This window comes from Habropoda laboriosa, unplaced genomic scaffold (assembly GCF_001263275.1).
Source record: "Habropoda laboriosa isolate 0110345459 unplaced genomic scaffold, ASM126327v1 scaffold176, whole genome shotgun sequence".
NCBI classification, from domain to species: domain Eukaryota; kingdom Metazoa; phylum Arthropoda; class Insecta; order Hymenoptera; family Apidae; genus Habropoda; species Habropoda laboriosa.
The window spans coordinates 1204682-1225853 of NW_017100321.1; the positions used below are offsets into that span (position 1 = coordinate 1204682).

At 30.6% G+C, this 21172-nt stretch overlaps 3 protein-coding genes across 3 annotated transcripts in view; 2 read left to right on the forward strand and 1 right to left on the reverse strand.

Moving 5' to 3' along the window:
- The first annotated feature begins 4178 nt into the window (after positions 1–4178).
- On the forward strand, positions 4179–15464 carry LOC108574284 (calcium-binding mitochondrial carrier protein SCaMC-2). The gene is made up of 9 exons (XM_017936848.1): positions 4179–4501; positions 5484–5610; positions 6451–6538; positions 6626–6737; positions 13827–13985; positions 14267–14524; positions 14606–14773; positions 14851–15102; positions 15184–15464. The coding sequence occupies exons 1-9, from the start codon at positions 4310–4312 to the stop codon at positions 15256–15258; spliced, it is 1431 nt and encodes a 476-aa protein (XP_017792337.1). The 5' UTR covers positions 4179–4309; the 3' UTR covers positions 15259–15464.
- A 2517-nt stretch (positions 15465–17981) lies between these two features.
- Positions 17982–19330, reverse strand: LOC108574310 (6-phosphogluconolactonase). Its single transcript, XM_017936878.1, has 4 exons — positions 19126–19330; positions 18550–18750; positions 18188–18471; positions 17982–18095 (listed from the first exon to the last, which is right to left on the reverse strand). The coding sequence occupies exons 1-4, from the start codon at positions 19244–19246 to the stop codon at positions 17982–17984; spliced, it is 720 nt and encodes a 239-aa protein (XP_017792367.1). The 5' UTR covers positions 19247–19330.
- Positions 19331–20427: 1097 nt separating this feature from the next.
- Positions 20428–21172, forward strand: part of LOC108574313 (protein ABHD13) — a 1410-nt gene continuing 665 nt past the window's right edge. The window contains exons 1-3 of the mRNA XM_017936880.1: positions 20428–20593; positions 20671–20902; positions 20973–21166. Of these exons, the coding sequence (XP_017792369.1) occupies positions 20428–20593; positions 20671–20902; positions 20973–21166 (592 nt within the window). The remainder of the gene's footprint in view (positions 20594–20670; positions 20903–20972; positions 21167–21172) is intronic.

Consider the following 21172-nt stretch of genomic DNA (forward strand, 5'->3'; position numbering starts at 1 on the left):
TTCATGTTTTCATATTTGAAAATATGTTTTCAGATAAAACAGTAACTTGTACATCGTGTATTGTACTTTATTCATTTCTAACATGTTTCATACGATGATAGTATTGGTTCTAAGTATATATCGTTTAATATAAATTTAAGTTTCAAATTTTATTTCAAATTCGTTCGTTGATAAATTAAAAAAGTCGATACATCAATGAGATTATGAGCAAAAGGTTTAGGAAATTTATTTTTCTCATGCTCGTTAATATTTTCTTGTAAAATTAAAAATAAACTTTTTTCGTTTAAGTAAATAGTCAATACTAAAGGAGTCCTATTTCACGTTTTAAGTACAAAATGTTACAGTTTTAAATACTTAAAAAGTTCAGAAAAAGTAAAATGAGGAAAATTTGACAGTGTATAAAATTTTCCTTTATTTGACAATATGTAGTGAAAAATTAACTATAGATTCCATTTGTGCCTGGTAAAAAGAACCATTGCATTTTATTTTATTTGCTGTGACTAATTGAATCATCTAAGACAGTGGTTTTCAAACTATAATGTTTAATACAAAAGTTAAAGAATTCAATTTATTCTTTATAAAGGGATGTGTTTTATAATTTTTCTTTTTTTATAAATTTTTGTTTATCAAATGGAATAGAGTTTGAGAGTCACTGACTTGAAACTATTTTTTACTGAAGAATGAAAGAAATGATATAGACAGACTGTTATGCGAGCTGCAGCTCTCACGTTTGTAAACATGTTCGATTTACGGACTTATGAGAAACTAAAACAGTCACATTGGCTTCCTCTTAACTGCTACTTTAATTTCTTACGATATACGTGATTTAATGTATTTAATATTGGCATATTGTTCTTATTTTCTTATTTAAAAGGAAAAGAAAAAAAACTGAAATTTATTTTTCACAGCAAAATTTTGAATGAAATATGTATTTTATTCTACGGACTAAAAATTTATATTTTCAGCATCTATTTTTTGCATTTGATATAACATCTGTGAATTGAAATCTTTTGTTTCTTCATTAACAAAAAATTACTCATTAATATTGATAATGTTTCGTAAATGTGATACAAAATTTGGTCAAATTGAATATATTGATCAAGTTCTAATTTCATTACAGTATAGTGATCTATGCATTACAATAGTTTTTGGTTTCTCCTATTTTTTATGAAATAATGTATAGTATAGATATTGATGATTCCAGTTTTAGTGGAAATGACGTTATAGACTTTTATGAAATGTAGAGATCAAAGAAAGTTAATCCTTCTATCTTTTTCTTTGAAAATATTGTTTTACCTTACTACACAGAACTAGATATGTTCAAGTAAAATATTTCTTTCGATCTAAAAATGTGCCTTTTTGATCATGCAGCAACACAAAGCCATGTAAAAACATTTCTTCAGATGCACATATTATTATTTTCAGTACTTCCGAATTCTGCAATATATGAGGCACATTACTCTCAATTATGGAAAGAAATGTAATTTAGAACATAACTAGTTTTTTATAAAAATTACGAACAATGGTGCAATTTTATTTCTTTTATTACTTACCGATAAAAGTTTCTTTCGTTTCTCATGGAATATCACGAAATATAAAAGTATGTGTAAAAATTGCAAGAGATATTAATTTATTCTACTCCAGTGTATTGATATGTGTTCTTAATTTAAAGTGCGGTTACGCTACTTTTAGTCACGTGGAGTAAGAACAATTTCACACACAAATCTATCGGTGTCTAATATTTTTGTTACAAAATATTTAACATGCAAATGTTAGACTATTTTTGTTCTACATTGGAGGTATCATTGGTATTGATTATTGGGAAGTATCATTGGTAGATTCGAAACTATATTTATATGTTTGAAAGATATGTTAGAAACTTTATTATTTATTTTGTTACTGGTTTCACAGATAAAACTATGAAATCTTAAAAAATTTATGTAGTACAAATTTTTTATTATGACTATGAAAACTTAATTTCCAATCACTATACATTTATCATAAGGTTGTAGTTTAACATTGCAACACAGAATTGGCCATAGTACTGAAGAAAATGTGTGACAATATTGCAGAAAGGGGCCATCTTTTGATTTCTCATTATGGATGTTGTAATAATAGTATACAGAAATTGTACTTCTGATATCAAAGTAGTTCTTTACATGTTGAATCAAGACTTAAAATTCTTTCTTGTATGAGAAATACACAATCACATAATCAAATGGCAATAAATTTATAGGCTTGGCAAACTGTTTAAATTTCTATTCTAACTATGTTACAGGGCATTTTAGTCTGAACACAGAACCGAATGTTGAAAATTGAACGTTCCTTTCTGTAAATGGACGTCTTCACAGTTTATTCAGATACAAAATAGATATTTGTAAAAATATTAATTCCATAAACTTCTGTTTCAAATTGTTTTTGATATTTTAAGTAATTCCTTTACACATATGATGAAAAAGTTTTGTGAACCTTAAATATTTCTACTGTTTAAAGGAATTATGATTAATAATCTTTCTAATGATCCATTTATAAGATGTTGCCCATAAATTTTTTTTTTCCGGTTTTTTTATTTGTTTTTATTCGTAGTATGACTCGTTAATAAATATAGAGAGTAAAAGCGAAGAGGGCTGTGTACACTGGGAAGTAATAAGCGCAACAATACTGTTTGTGCAAGCTTCAGATTAATTGCATGTTAAACATGTCACTATGTGTATAATAATACACACGTACCTATGTTAATGGTATGAAGCCACATACAATTTATATTAACGTTCTTTGTTTGAACATAATGAAACAATAATAATTATATACATATCGGTATATAATGCATATAGTCAGCAAGCACTTGGCACTTAGCAGTACTAATAGTACTTTTGTGACACTTATGTTAAATTAATTCCTGATTGTAAAATTTTTGTTACATTAGCTATTAACATAATGGGCAATGCATGTATGCACTTCCGAATGATTATAATTAAAAATTACTGAAATCATGTGGTATAAAATCCAAAGTCTGTTTTGTTTGTTTTGTTAAGTTCACATAGAATAGCGTTACCATGTCTAATTATTACCACATATTTGTATTGCCTACTGTGTTTAATGTAATTGTTAGTCTGGCATTTTTAATGTATTTTTCTAAAATAAATAACTATAGAAAAAGTTGCATTATAATATACACATGTGATACATTCACAGTAATACTTATTACCCCAATTTCGTTCACTATTCAGAAATACAGAAAAACAAGTAAGAGATTTGTACTATTCAATATCATGTCTCATATTATCACATTCGTATAGTTGCAATTAAAAACTTGGTTTTTGAAAATATTCGATCTTTTGTTGAAAAATACTTTAAGAAGTGCTTAGAATAATGTATTGTGTTACGTTTTATCAATGCATGTAAGCACAAAATACAATGAATTTTAGATATGAATGCTTTGACAATAGTAAAATTGTTGCATTGAAATAAAATTCTTCGAACATTTTGCATTGTCTATAAACATTCACAAAAGTTTAATGTATTTTCTAAAAAGTGTACTGTAAGTGAAAGTGTAATATATTTATCTATTCAATATAAATGCGACTTAGTTTTTATTGTGATATTCATTCCTATCTCTCAAGTAAAATAAACTTATATAGTGCGAATTCAATAAATATTTAGTATTGAAATTCAAAAATTACCGCGTAATGAGGTAATCATTCATTCTCAAAATCCGTTTTATCGATCGAAATCACGTGAAAATGTTTCTCAAGGTTTTTACTAGATGGTGTTACCTGTCACTGTCAACTATGTAGCAGGACGTTGCAGCGGCATCAAACTTTAGTTGTGCGTAGACAGTTGTTCTGTTCTAAACGTGGGGAAAGCTAGTACAGTACTGCTTTGTGCAATAAATACATGGTCGACCTAGGTGTGATCGTTCAATAGAAAAGGGTGTGGAGATTCGGAACATTGCAAACGCATGCTGTTCATTTTTATAGCGTGAAATTTAACGAAACCGTTATTAAATTTGACAGTGCGGCAGACACGCATGATTACGTTTTCTTCTTGATAGAATGTGCGCGAATACTCGAAAAATCAATGTCCGCCGTTAAATAGTTACCACGTGTGTGCAGTTATGAATTCCCTCGTAAGCGTGTGTATCAGTCGAAACACTACACGCAGTGGTTGTACTGAGAGTCAGCAAGTGGTTCACAACACGTGTATGCTCGGCAAGTAAAAAGAAAAGAGAGCGACAAATAACGTTGCTGCGCGTGAATATTCGAAAAAGGATTTTTTGATATTTTGTAATATAAGAAGTGACAGAATAATGCCCGACGGTCGAGGAAGCGCGATACATGGCGTAATGCCACCGCACTATCTACACGAGTTGCCGGCAGAAGATGAGGAGAGGCTCGAAAAGATATTTCAGAATTTAGATCTGGACGGGAAAGGGAGAATCGACGTAAAAGATTTGTCTAAAGCGCTTCGTGAGGTTGGAGTCGACAAATACTATGCGGAGGTACGTGTAATTCTATAATTCGTACTCCGCTATGAAAATATTCGCAAACGTTACGATCGAACCGCGTAATACGGATGTATGCGACTTTCTAGTTTCGATTAGAAGTAAAAAATTATCATATTCGATTTTGTTTTTTCTTTAATATGATTTAAACGTACTCTAATTTCGTTAAATTTACGTTGTAACATTATTCAAATACTATGTACCATATTCCATATCTGACTCCATTTAAAAGCGTATGTACGCATGCACGCACGCTATGCGGTAAATACGTATGTACTGCAGATGTTACATAAAAATTTACGACTTTTTATTAAAAACTGCTTGTATAGGATTTAAGCGGCGTTTTCTTTTAATTATAATTTCAAAGGATGTATATACATGTGAAATTATTAAAAAAATATATGTTATAAAATATATGTACAGAATTTACTCTGAAATCTGCAGTTCCGGTTATTTAACAGTTTATTGCTCGATATATATATTTTTAGTAGTTTTAATTAATTTAAATTTTTGACAAATATTATTTAATTTTGCTTTGCACGTTTTTACATAATTAAAATAGTAAAAACCTTGAACTTAATTTGATCAAAGCTGATTTTGCATGTCTGAACTGCGTTATTTAATTTAAAGAAGGTTGCCATTGATATTCTGGAAGCCGAACGAGGTGTATTGACTACAGTTTACACTTAACACGATTTTATCAAGGTTAATACCCATTGTCGAACTATTTGTTAAAGCATCAATAAAAATACACTTCAATATGCATACTTATATAAACAAATATTAGATATTTTAGAACGAATTCTTCTTATTTTACAAAATTTTTAAAAAGTACGTACACGTATATTTTTATTCATTGCATAAATGACTAAAATCGTCGAAGCTTTTTTGGTAAATTTTTATTCGTTCAACGAGTATTCGTGTATATTAAAATTTTTAATAATTTTCATGTCATTCATGAGTTTTTAATCTTTTCCAGAGTTTCTTGGCTAGATCGGATAGCACTAAGAGCGGTGACATTACGCTAGCGGAATTTATACACTATGTTCGTGAACATGAAAAAAACCTGCGTCTGCAATTTTCTCATCTTGACAAGAACAAGGATGGTCAGTAGATGTACGAAGAAATGATAATTACCTAACATACATAGAAGGGAACACGAAGGTGTCTACACCTATTGGCTAATTTGCTAGAAAGAGTTATTCAAAATAATTTCTTATCCATTTATTTTAAAATACCTTCAATTGAAACGTATTTTACCTTCATTAAATTCCATATTTTTTGTATATATTACATATTATCTTAAGCATTAAAATAGTCCTCGATTTGTTAAATGACGTCCCCCTTTTAATGTAGTTTTCAGATTTATAAAAGGAATTGTGTACTACAGGTCACACAGTGATCATTGAACTAACCTCAATTTTCGGAAGAAAGGAAAAGTTCAATTTATCAGATAAAATTGTTTTTTGCACGGCAATGGTCTCGATAATATTTAATTGAAATGTATTTTACATGACAGTTCATTAATTTTTTATCTTTATACGTTATAAAATTGATCTAAATAATGCAGGCTCTTTAAATGGATTAAATACATTTAGAAATTTATAAAAACAACACGAAGAATAAAATTTCAGCATTCGATTGATCCATTGAAATGAAATTAATTTTTTTTCTTTTTTTCCAATAAATGGATAAAAATTGTTTTATGTAACAACTTTATATGAATCACCCTGTACACAGACAACTATCTCGAGTTTGTTAAATATCGAGAAAATCTAATTATCGTTGTCAAAGAAGTTGCAACTTATAAATTTATTATCATTGTTGTTCTTTTCTTGGTTTATCTGTTATTATTTGTTCTCTTGTTGATAGAAGCGTTAATTAATGCAATGAATAAAGCATAATACGAAACTTGATATATCGTAATTGAAATTTCATTTCGTTAGGTAAAATCGATCTGGAGGAGTTGATAAAAGCGTTTGAAGAATTGGGAATAAAAATGGATTTCAACGAAGCAAAAAAATTGTTGCAACGGTAACTTAAATATAATTTTGCACAGCACATTACTAATTAATTTCTTTCTTAAGTACTGAAAATACAATGTATAATATTAATTTATAGAATGGATAAAGATGGAAGTCTCACAATCAGTTTCAACGAATGGCGAGATTTCTTACTCTATGCACCGAGCACTGATCTTCTCGGTCTTATCGAATACTGGCATCACACAAACGTGAGTAATTATTATTATTTTTATAGTGTATATTAATGTGCGTAGTAATCGTTGTACATTATTTCATGCATAATGTCGTATCTTTACTAAATTGTATTAGACGTGATTTTATCCACTTTTACATAGTTAATACAGTATTATAACGATTATAAATCGAAATGAATCTAACTCTTTGTTTAATGAGAAAAAGCTCAATTATGCCCGTATTTCTCTTCACTGGAACGCAAACGCAGTAACGCGAACGACTCTAAGAGCATTTGCTCTCTACACAGTAATTGTACGATGAACTCGTGGGTGTAGTTTGCATGTGTACGAGAAAACGATCGAGTCGATTCGAGGTTCCTATTCGTCGACGGAGAGGGCTCGATCGGAGGTGTGACGTAGTGGTTGTCATTCAAAATGACCTTGATATCTTCCCAGCTGTTTTCAACACCTTTCCCCGCTGCAACGCACCCCCTTCCCTTTAACTTGATTTCAACACGCATGCGCCCTAGGAACGAATAATTTTCGTGCACATGCGCCATCTTAATTTTGCACGACCGTGCATTTTCGCATAGAAAAAGAAAGAGTGACGAATCGAATGATGCTTCGTGAAGATGGAACTGAAATCTTTTAAGTGTGACCATTTTCTTCGTCGTAGCAGAGTATATTTATAATAGTGAAAACGTTAGTTGAAAAAGAGTGGTTGAAAGAAAGCTATGTTGTATGTGGAAATTCGTATTGATTATATCTCAAGTCATGTTTCATAAGACTTTTGCATAAACTTCTTTAGCAATAATGAGTAAATATTTTGAAGCTTGTTATTGATTAACTTTAAAACAACTTTCATAACTTTTAATTGTTAATTGTTATTGATTAATTTTTAAAACATTTTTCATAACTTTGATAATTTTTAACTGAACAATGCAAGGTATACGATTTTTGTTTAGTAGAACATTGTATTTTATATAGTATACATATTAATACCGGAAAACCATTGATGATACGAATCGATATTTTATAATTATAAATAAGGAAAAATGTTGTTCTTTCATCATCTTGTAATTTGAACTTAGTTGTAAAAGGCGGAACTTCGCAGAGTGGTGAAATATCTCGCAACGTTTCGTCAGCCGTGTGCTCACTATGTGAGGTCATCGTCTACCGGGTACAGAGCGCGGACAGTACTGCACTGCAAATTCTCAAACCCCTGCGCCTAAATAATGATAAGGCTAATCCTTGAAATTTTGACACAGTTAAAAGTTTTTATTATAAGAATTAGCAATTAATAATTTACTATGAAAAAAAATACAATATTTATGCCATAAATTATTCACAGTATTTACAGTGAATATGAGATACATTATAATACACAAATTACTTTCTAAAAATAAATTTTTAACATAAATTAAAAAGTTTTATGTAATATAAATTTGGTATGTTTTGAGGATAAAGTGACACAATATCGCGTACCGAGTGATGACTACCCTCTAGTTCTCACGTGATGACGCATTCATTATTCACGTGTGTATTTCCGTAATGCAGCTGTTCTATGTCTGAAATGCTTTTCAGTATGTGTATGTTCATACATAATGCATGCAGATGTTATCTCTGAGAAAATGTGACATGAACGAAATTTCACCTTTTTCATACCCTACTTTTGTTGCACTCTCTCCATTCAATTTCTGAACAACTTACAAAAGTATTTCTTACAACAGCTGGATAAGTACAGCTGCCACACAAAATTGAATAACTTACCTGTTATGGCATTCAATTTTCATGGCGGAATAGTTAACTTTCACGTGAAAAGAGGCCACGTGGTCACACGTCCTTCTCAAATGTGCTAATTTGCCAATTAAAATACACAATCGTTCCAAATAAGAATAATAACAGAAGCTTCAATTGTTATAATATTTGATAACATCAATATATATCGTTATAAAAATAAATCTGATTGAATAAATTATCCTTGACGGAAATGTAAGAAAATGCAAATTTCATTGAATTGAAAGTGACTTCATTAAATGCCGCAATGCACCGCGAGAAATCATCAAATTTCTTAATGACTGTTGTATATTTTTCGATTAAGAAGAATATATTGTTAAGAAGATAATAAGTTTTACAACTGTATCGATTAAGCGTATTGCAAACACGAAAAAGTAAACCAATTTACAACAGGTACTCTCCTTGAAAGTATGCATTAAACTAAATGACGTATATACACTGTTGGCATTGCAAGGAGTAGTGGGGGATTTCCCTGGCTAGACGAACGATATCTTTGTTTCAGTTCCCGTACTGTTTCTTGGCGCTCCTCAGTCTTGAGATCGGACTCCGAGCTCTCGAATCGCTGGCTAATGGCGAGGCTCGTTTTATTTAGTTGTCTGTGTACTGCGTTCAGCGATTTTCACCTATCGTTATTATTTTTTGCCGCCTGTCCCTTGTATTCGTCTCGCGTTCTGAGACGTGTCAGTTGTACGAATCGTTTTATTGAAATTCCGTTCGATTTTCTAGTTTTAAAAAAGACTTTTCAGTGAGCACAATCCTCATTACATTATTTTAATAATGTACACATTAAAAAAATCAGGATTTCTGAAGCATGATTGCATATCATCCACCTGTCAAGTCTGTGAGGAATTCCTCCAGAATTATCACGAATTGTTACAACGGGTGAGTGTCTCTTTCTGTGCAATAGTAACGTAACTATCTACGGATACCGATAGGGGTAACGAGTACGAATGTGGCTAAGAATTTCACTACGGTTTTAATTTGTCGCGAACTTCAAATATAGTCTTCTCAAGCAGGAGAAGGGGAACTAAAGTTTCACTTTAAGATTATATGGGTTGATCTATGTTCTTTTGTATGAATTTTTTTGTGAAACAACACTTGCTAATTATGGTACATAAAGTCCATTTTTCGAAGTACAAATCCAGGGACTCTTTATGTCGGCATGAATATCTAAGAGGTTATATAGCCGCGTAGAGGTTATGGCTGGCGAAGATATCACGTGGTAGATGATGGAGAAAGCGAAAGTTAAAGAGTATCACTTCGTACTTTCTTCCAGGCTATCTTTAAAATGAAATTTTGTGAAATTAGTTGAACTTCTATAAATGAATTTACGTATAATATGCTCTTAAAATTACTAAGAAAGTTTTATCACGTCGAATTAGCAAAGCGTTACGTATCGTTATTTCGCGAAATCAGTCATTACAAAAATTTAATTAATACTATTGGTACCCACGAATACATAATTTAATAGCATATCTGAATAGGAAGTAATTAGTGTTGCTACTATACCAGTGAACAGTGACAGCTGTTGAAACGAACACGTGTCTGCGAATATTTTATTGTCTGACAATGAGTTAAAATGTTCATGAACACCAATTTTTGTCGTATTATAAGATACGCTAAATAAATTTTTGTGAATATAATGAATCATATTCATTGTGAAAATTGACATGAAAATACATTGGCAAGATGCATGCGTCCGGCAATCGTGGTATAAAACGATGATTCATCGTGAATACAAATCCTTTCCCTTGTCCAGTCCGTTCGAGATTGTTCTGCCTGAGCGTCTCTATCGTGGTGAGAACTTTGCGCGGGAATTTCACAATTGGCCCTGCAATTGGTTCTACTTAAGCGAACGATGTCGAAAATCATATTTTTTAATGATGTTTGAACAACTAGAAAACTATTGATTACATTTCTATATATATATCATTGCATTATTCATAAATTATAAAATAAAAAGCAATTTTTGTTACAGTGCCCAAAACTTTTCTTGTAATACGTATAATAAAAAATTCTTAATTGAATTACTGAATCACAGTCTATGAGTTCTTATCAGTTTCTATTGTACGTTGGATACTGATTACGAAAAGTGACGTTTACATACATACATACATACATACATACATACATACATATATGTATAAGAATATTGTATAATGGTAACAGAATTGCATAATATTCACGCATGCGTCAATGTAAGAAAGACAAATAAGCCTATCTGGTGGTGAAGTATTTCATGTATACTTTTTTGTTCCTACTAAAAATGAAAGTTAGAAATATTTATTCAGAAAGGTCATATAAGAAATAGTATTTTTCAAAATGTTCTTTTTTATTTACAAAAGAAAAAAATATCTTTAAAAATATTTCGAATAGAAATAGTGTACGTTATTAAGGCAAGTATGCACAATACTACGCTGTAAAGTAAGCAATGTACTAGTGACCGGGCGATTGTTATCTGACACTTGAGTCGTGATATCGATTTCCCCGTAATTTCTACCCGCCATTATTTCCATTTGTACTTTGCGATAAGTAATGAATTGTTTAAAATGCGAATCTGTGCATATTGCAATATATTTTGATTGCGTTATACGTCATAATAAAAAATAAATTAGAAGAAGTATCACAAACATTTTCAAAATTTTTATTACAAAAACATAATCAATTTCACAAACAAAACGACAAACGTGTTATTTGCTTGAATAGACAGAGTCATACCTTTGTAAAAAAAGTAATAGTTCCTAATGGAGGGAACTTCAAATACTTAATCGTTGTTAATTAATGCATGTTTCTCTGTAATCTTATCTAAGAATCATTTTAACCAGAATTTTTCAACGTGATCAGATTAAAGTAGAACACGTGTTAAATATCCAATGAACGAATCTTATCTCGTGTAGAAGAATTTTTATTTTGTTGATAATTGTTTCACTGGTACAAAAATTTTTTCTAAATTTCACGGAATTACTACTAACGGACGGAGAACCTGTTAGCGACGGATATAATTAGTTACAATAGACGTGAAGAGTGCATTTAACAAAACTGCTTTAAGTATTTCTAGCTAATTGCAAAGAAAAACAAAAATTTTTTCACAAGTTACTTAACCGCTTCATTGACCAGAAATGGACGTTAACATTGACTTTTCCCAATGTCACTGGCATTTCACGTGTTCAGGCGACATCGTGATTTTTCTATCAAGCAGAAGACGAGACTCGATCATCAGAGTCAAGTTCATCATTGTTAATCAGTTATATTTACTCTAGTGTAGTTCTCAGATTTCCGCTCCCTCCAAGTAATCTTTGTCGCGTGATTAAGGTGTTCTCACATTAAAAAAGAATATCCATCAAATTGAAGGAGATTTTGAAGCCGACATTGGGCGAGACACCAAGTTGCTTCTTGGCTTGCAGCCCGGTTTAACTACAGAAAACTGCACAACTTCTACGTTCCTTTCAGTCTAGCCTAGAACTTATTCGGTCTTAACCGAATTTATCACGTCGTTAACGTAGTCCTCCTAAGAAGTGCACTTCACTATTGTTCCACGATGGACAGCGTAGATATCGATACAGACACCTTTCAGTTTCACCTAAAGTTAAGTATCTATGATCGATATCTTTTTTCGATTTATTTCGCTCTTGAAAAACGTCTGCAATGTAGACGCTTATTTCCTCGTTTGTTTGGTTTGATCCAGTTACGTTCGAATAACGAATACTGTATACGAACGTTAACACAGCCTGTTTGCAATAGTAGCCAACTTTAAATAAGAGTTAAAATTTAATTAAAGTACTCTTCCATATCACCCATATTGAATGAAAAATAGATCATAGATTTTGCAACCTTAAGATTGTCCACCTACATGATTAATGGATGCATTTCACAACGAACTTTCTTTTTTATTATATATATCTTTTATCTGTGCAAATTTATCGATAAAAACCGCTTGTGTAATCAATTAAAGGTGTGCAAGGTCGAAATCTAATTCAGTGAAACCTAACAGCGTCAAGGCTTCTTTGTAGTTATTTCTATGTTTTTTGTGCGTAACTTTTCCGGGTTCAAATTAAATTTTTTTTTTATTGTCACTTAAATCGTTTTGCTGCTCCTTTCATCAAGGAGAACAGCTTCACCGCAGCTCTCCAGTCAACAATTATTTTCTTTGTTCACCATTCTAACGGATAAAAAACAAGCAAATTAATTTTATTTCATGCTTATATGATGACGTATATTATGTCAATGACCGTGGTTACTTTTAAAAACTAGGATATTTAAAAAAAGTAAATAAATGCAGTGTTTAGGTGATAATAAAAAATTATCTCCTCCAGATTTACTAATGTTAATTTACCATAGAATTAGCTGTTTATGATGTACGCATTACTTGACTGCGTGATTCATTAACAAGTCTGCAAAATCACCAAACGTTTTCCTTTTTTTAATGTTTGTATTGACAATTTTAATTTCATGGATTTGACGAGAAGAAATTTAATTGGAAATTTCGTTTTAGAGAATTACACAAAGAACTTCGTTCGTTAATTTGCATAACTTTCTCAAATCGATTACCTAAAACTGAGTTGATTTAAAATGTTAAACTGCTTTCTAAATGTCGGTACCGTCATATGTATACATCAGGGTTCATTGATGGTGGTGCTAAAAAAACTGTTCGTACTGTGGTGTAAGTCGTATATACTGAAAAACGAAAAAAAAAATTTAACCGATGAATTGCAAAATATGATGTAACGTCTGGGATTGATAAAAACAGTTGAAAATCCGTCGAAGTCTGCAAAGTATACAGCTGATCGGAGTTCAAGAATTATCTGACACGTGGTGGTCGGTCTCTACCGGCTCGAACAGTGTAGCTGGCAATGTATTTTAGCCAAACCGGGGGATATAACCAGTGAACACTGGTTCTGAACGTATAGGAATATAAGCGACCGGGGAACGTTTATTTCTCAGATAACGTTCGAAATTGTGCTCCCTTTGAATTTCAAATGGAAACTGAGGATATCTGAATAAATGTAAAATATTTCAATGGATGTATTTACATCGTTGAAGTTGCTAATTGTCTTAGTTCCCTTCTACGAATTTGGCAACACTGAAAGAAACATTCACACCTACACATACCGATTAGATGTTAAAGTTACTGAATATGACGGGTAAAAGGTTAAACATTAACGGATTAATCATGCATGACTTATTGAAGATTAAACCATATTTCCGCGGTACAGTCACTCTCAGTATGCAGAGCGGCTTTTCAATTTCGGTGCGCTCACAAAAGTGATATTACGTGAAATACGTATCAAAGTATAAGTCCAATAATTGTACCCATTATCGTTTTTTCAGTATATGGACATTGGAGAGGATATCGGTGTCCCCGAGGATTTCACAACTAGTGAAATGGTCTCTGGAATGTGGTGGCGACATTTGGTGTCCGGTGGCGTAGCCGGTGCTGTGTCGCGCACGTGTACCGCGCCTTTGGATCGTATTAAGGTCTACTTACAGGTGGGTTTACAATATAAAAATTTTAAGCATATAGAAATCTTCGTTTTACCAAGCAATATGAGCAACTTTTTTTTTTTTACAAAACGAATGTTAATTTAATTAAATTAATTTAAGTTAGTGTAATTAAAGTTTTCGTTAAAATAATATAATTTATGTTCATGAAAACGTAAAAGTTTTTTGCTATAAATGGAAGGGAGTGAATATTACGTATGCAATAAACATTACAATCCAAAGTTAAGCGACTTTAGCTCTGTTTGCTTTACGAAGAAGAATACTTTCAGGTGCATGGAACGCGACACTGCAAAATCACAAGTTGCTTCAGGTACATGCTCCGCGAGGGTGGTTCTACTAGTCTGTGGAGAGGAAATGGCATAAACGTACTTAAAATCGGACCAGAAAGCGCGCTGAAGTTTATGGCCTATGAGCAAATTAAGAGGGCGATCAAAGGAGACGATGTTAGAGAGCTCGGACTTTATGAACGGTTAATGGCGGGATCTTTGGCCGGAGGAATTAGTCAGTCTGCCATATATCCATTAGAGGTAAGAAATTAAATGTAATAAGCCATGATACTCATAGAATATTTATTGTTTTATAATTACATTATAAATTATATGTTGTAGGTGCTCAAAACTAGATTTGCACTTAGAAAAACAGGAGAGTTTTCGGGTTTAGTAGATGCAACGAGGAAGATATATAAACAAGGAGGTTTGAAATCTTTCTATAGAGGCTATGTTCCTAATTTAATGGGTATAATTCCATATGCTGGTATTGACCTGGCTGTTTATGAAGTAAATATGAAATTGAAGTAATTACTCGTTGTTTAATAATATTTAGTTGGAATGTTAATAATTATCCTTTATTGTAGACTCTAAAGAACAGGTATTTACGAACACATGATAAAAACGAACAACCACCTTTCTGGATATTATTACTGTGTGGAACAGCTTCTAGTACAGCTGGTCAAGTGTGTTCATATCCATTAGCACTAGTCAGAACACGGTTGCAAGCTAATATATCACCAGAAAGACCTAATACTATGGTTGGTGTTTTTAAAGATATTATTAAAAATGAAGGAGTTCGTGGCTTATACAGAGGTTTAACCCCCAATTTCTTAAAGGTATAAACTATTAAGCTTACGTGAAAAATAAATTTGGTTAATAAAAAAAATAAATCATTAATTTTATACTTTTTTTTTCAGGTGGCACCAGCTGTATCAATTAGTTACATAGTATATGAAAACGTTAGAGAACTTTTGGGTGTTAATATGACGTGATGATTATTTATTTTAGGTGATATTAATTTAACTAAATTATTCTTTAATTACATATTAAGATATACAAACCAGCCGATCAGTGGCTAGTATAATAAGCAATTTGGCATACCCTGCCTTGTTAAATGTAATATCGCTTATTTATTGCTAACTCGAAGCTTCCACAATTATTTAAGCATTTACTATTCTGTTTTTCAAATGTATCACTATCGGCATATACTAAACAGACACATTTATAAAAGATTTCGAGTAAGAAAGTAAGGTGTAACAAAATGTCCAACACAAGGAATTTTGAATTAACTTTCAAAGAATTCGTAATTTATACACTTTGTGTCCGTATACGATACGTCGTATTAATTATTTAGTCTTATTCACTGTTATGACTTACACTCATATTTTACTTCCGTGAAGCAGAACAAAAGTGTATCCATAATTTCAAAATAGGAACGATAGTACAAAGACCTTTAAAAGAAAAAAAGTATTATGTCTTATAATTTCATTTTGGTTTTTTTTATGGGATGAAAAGAAAATATATAGCCGGTAGTTGTAATTTAGAACAAAAATGTTTTTCATACAATTCGTAAGATGTTTTGAAAATCAGATAATATACACATACAATGTAATTTTATCAAAATGTAAACGAATGTATTATTTAGAAATACATTACACAATATTACAAGTTCTGAAAATAGGAAAATCGAGTTATATTGTTACTGTGATATGTATGGTTATAAGCTAAATTGGAAACATAATTCAGTGTATAACACCTTATCAATTCCAAAAATGTGTTTAACTTTCATTGGGAATACCTTCCAGTCACGTATTTAATATTAATTATAACAATAAATCCTCCATAATCAAGGTGTTATACTATGAATTACAGTGAAAACTGCACTTTCCATTAATCGTTTTTTATAATGTATATGTTAAACTTGTTCCATGAAAGGGTGTTACACCTTTAATATTATATTTGTTACACATACTGTTCCAATATAATTCTCTAATTAATGAATCTTGTGAACAAGTTATGTATATTGTGTATATTATAAATATGTACATTTAGGCTTCATAGAAGTACATGGCGTGATAGTATTATGTCCATAATCTATACTTTTTTCTTTAAAATAATCGTAAAAATAATCATGAGTGTCAAGTAATGGTGATAAAAAGTGATAGTTTTAAAATTTAGCCTTGGACGAAAATTAGGTATTATTCATATACGCATTCTTAAAATTAATGATATCTTTTTATTTTCTCTATCACATTTTTTTACATAAAACATATGTAAATGTAATTTTTGAGTAATTATAGCATTTACACATTGAGTACATAGTACAGAAAAATATAACTGGACGAATATTTTTGATTACATTTAAGTTAATAGCACGCTCACTATGTTTTCAAGCAATTTTGTAAATAAATTTAGAGGAATTATGAAAAAAGAATTATTTAATGCGGCGTGCGAAATTAAAATGTTTTACAGCATTATGACAAAACTGACAAATAAGTCTTGTGCAAAACAACGTGAATTGATAGTTTATTAGTACTTTATATAACTCGATATTCATGTACACGTAAGATTTTTGTAAAAAAATAAACATAATTTATAAATTATTGTAAAAAATTTAATTCATTTAAGAATATACAAAAACATGTGCATCCTATAAAAGTAGTCACTTCTTGCTGTATACCTATTTATCCATATTTATTAATTTTATGTAAACCACCAAAGAATGTCTTTTATGATCTGCCAAATGAACATATAATTCTTTATTACATTGCACTAGATATATCTATTTACTTCTGTATACAAAATAATGATTATGATATTTGTTCTTGCAAATAAAATAATTGTATAAGGATTTCAAATTGCTACTTTGTTAACTATTTCTTAATCTCGTGATATATCCGTATAAATACAGAATTAAATAGAAATTGTTATGGAAATCACGTGTTGTTATATAATATTCTACAAATATTATGATACAAATAATAAAAATATATTCACTTTTTTATGCATATATTTTTTTCCACACAAATTTTAGTATCCATTGATTTTATTTTAATTTTAACAGTTTATTACAGCTTGCAACTTAAAAAAATTAGTAATGCAGTAAAATTGTTTGTTTCTTTTTCTGTCTATTTTGTTTTTGAAACTAATTTACCTTTATTTGAAACACATATTTTAGTCTTTTGCATGTATTATATCCAAATAAAAATAAGAATTGCTGGATATATGTAAATATTTTAGAAGTGTAATACTATTTGTGATATTTGTTTTCGTATACATTTATGAAATATTTTTATCATTTTCATTTGTTACGACTTTTCAAATTTATTAAGATAATGTAACAAATATAATTAAATTGCAATCTAATGATAATGAAAAATAAGTAATGTAATGTAAAAATGCTTATCTCGTTGTATTTTATACCCATTGTAATTTAATGTTTACAAATTTACATGAAAAAATAAAATATCAGAAACTTATACTAAAATGTATAATAGAACAACCTCATATATATTAAATCATACTAACATCACAATAAACAAATATCAATCTTTGAGCAATAAATTACAAAAAATGCTTTCACTTAATTACTTCTCTATTAGGTATCTTAAGTAAAATGCACATACCTATACAAAAGTAAGCTCAAAAAATTTGCTGAGCATTAGGATAAGATATTAACGTGGAATGTCATAGTTAACTTTATTGAACACAGTTTTTAGGCTGTTTCTAAGAATTTTGCAGCATCTTCATCTAGAATCCAATATAGGTATCCATTATGTGGTTGCACACGAGCAGCTGGCAAAATTCTTTCTCTACCTTGTAAAATTCTCTGTGAGATATGAAATGTTAACAGTAAAAATATAACCTTTATATAAAGTACAGCTTAAAGATTACTTTTTTGACCATCAATGAAATAATCACCTTAACAATTTCAGCTTTGCTAGATCCTGTAATAACAAATATGCACTTCTTTGCATTATTTATCACAGGAAGGGTGAAGGTAATACGAGATGGAGGTGGTTTAGGAGAATCATTAATAGGACAAACCCATAAGCTTGCTTCATTTAAAAGCTTATGACCAGGAAAGAGAGAACATGTATGCCCATCTGGACCTAATCCCAAAAGAAGCACGTCAAAACATGGGACACGGTCAGGAGGGAAAAACACAGACATCTTCTTAATGTAATCTTTTGCAGCATCTTCAGCTATAAATAAGATGGTCAATATGATTACACAAGTGGTACTTCATAAAAATGGAGATAAATTAAGAGATATTAATTTACCAGAAAGATCAGGATTAATTTTTATAAACTGCTCTTCAGTTACTGGTACTTTTCCAATCAATTTTGTTTTATAATCTCCATAAGTAGAATCACTGCTATCGAAAGGAACAATTCTTTCATCACAGAAGAAAAAATACCATCTACTCCAATCAGTTGTAATATTAGGTAAAGTTTGTGCCAATAATTGTACCAAAGATCCCCCTGAGAAAGGAAGCATTTTATAATCCATTATGGAGTAAGTATTTCAATATATAAAATGATTTTTATTTTTTCAAGGTTATAGAATGTAGTAAAGGTATAAAATAACGTAAAAGTGAAAAATAATAAATATCAGAAAAACAGTACTTATCAGCTAGAATAAAAATGAAAAAGAGAAAGCTAATAAAATATTAACTATAAAATTTTTTATAACGTGTATAACCTATAAATATGCGTATTTTAAATGCAGATAATACTGTAATTTTTCCTTTAAAATGTACCTCATAAGCACGCAATATTTTAATATAGGTGATTAATAATTTGTTCTAACATTTTGGACGCAACAAATCAAATTTGTAGTTATTTGAGACATATCACCTGATAATCCAACTTTGAATGTATCACCACTTGCCAATACATCTTCGGCACTTGTTTGGAGAAGATTAGACAAACATGATGCTACGAGTCCGTCTCGAGGCTCGATTAGTATTTTCTCCATTACTTATAAGTAGTTTTTAAACAGCACTTAAATTTCTAATCGCAAATAAACGAGGAACTCGACACGAATAGTGGAACTTGCGCAGAGTACAAAGATGCAAGGTAGTACAGTGGAACCTCGATAACTCGAACCTCAAGGGAAGGGAAAAAATCTTCGAGTTATAGAGGTTTCGACTTATCGAGTTTTCGAGTAGGAGAGGTCATTAGTAATATCCTTTTTTTTTCTTGATTCAGTTTATAATGTTTCAATTATGTTTATTTTATCAGCCAATGTTAATGTTTTCCGCTTGCGTTTAGAATTCATTTTGTTACATATAATCCGAAGAATAGAATGAGAAACGATAAAACTGTGCTTTAACTTATTCCTTCAATCTTTCACAGCAAACTGCTCTATAAAGAAATAAACAATTGACAATCGTTGAACCGTTGATATTATTGGATCCTATTGGAAATTAACATCAATTTGTAAAGGTTGGAATTCGAATTGTAGAAGTAAAATACACATTAAACGTGCGACAAATAATTCGAGTTAACGAAAGTTTTATTTCGAGTTGTAGAGGTTTTTACAGTGGAGCGGAAGGGAACGAAGAAAATTTTCGTCTTATAGAGGTTTTCGAGTTATCGAGGTTTCATTGTATTGGTTATATAGCATTGGTTAACGGTGATCAGAATACAGCATTGGGCATTCACGATGACACGTGATAAACTTACGATAACTATCGCTTAAACGTTAATATGATCCCGCTGCCAATCTGTCTTGTACATGAATATATCTTTAATCGACATGAATGTGGGATATGAAGTATATCGTTTATTAAAGAACAATTTGTAATTTATGTTTAATACTTGTATTCTTTATTGTTATAACCTATGTTTAAATACAGTAGCAATATTAATTTGTAATCGATGTTTCTTAATTCTTTTGAAATTAAAGCGATTTCATTCTTATTATGTAAAAAGCGAAACGCAATTATTTATCAATTTAAATCCAAAGTTATAAAGTTGATTATGTTTATAAAATAAATCTTATTACAAATTTCAGGTTATGAAATTTCCAATGATAAGTGGAATACTTGATTCATTGAAATATTATGATCCAGCCAAAATGCATAAGAGCCCACACTTACTAAAAGTGCTTTAAATCATTGTTAGTCAATTATTTGGAAATACAACATTACAATCATGTCATTTTGTATGCGACTTGCTCGCAATAAACTTATTCGTTTAGTAGGAGGTATAGCTATGAAATGTTGGACATTCTCTGGAACTTGTATACTTGCCTGTTTCCTTCTATATTGGTTGTATGGGGGAATATCTGCTTTCTTCCTACTTTGTTTTGCCACTACATGTAAGTTTATTAATATTTCCAAAAGAATACTTCGAGATTTAACTGTAATACATGTGTATCATTATTTATATTTGTAGGTGTATTGTACCATGGAGAAGATCAACTTGTGTATTGTCCAGATTGGCCAGCTAATTCTCGGGTATATGTTCCTGCACCTTCAATATTTAATTTACCTTATCAAAGTATTTATATTAGATCAGGAGATGGTACAATGTTACACATGTTCTTTATTTCTCAACCAGAGGATAGAGCAAAAAAGGTGCCTACTTTATTATTTCTTCATGGCAATGCTGGTAATGTGGGACATAGGTCAGTGATATTTAATATCTTACTATATAATTTTATTTTAAAACTTAAGATAATTCTAGAATCATTTTAGATTAAAGAATGCAGTTGGATTGTATCATAATATCCCATGTAACATTTTAATGCTGGAGTACAGAGGCTATGGTTTATCACAAGGTTCACCATCTGAAGAAGGTTTACATATGGATGCTCGTGCTGGAATTGATTATCTATCTAGTAGAACTGATATAAATACAAATGAAATAATTGTATTTGGCAGATCATTAGGTATAT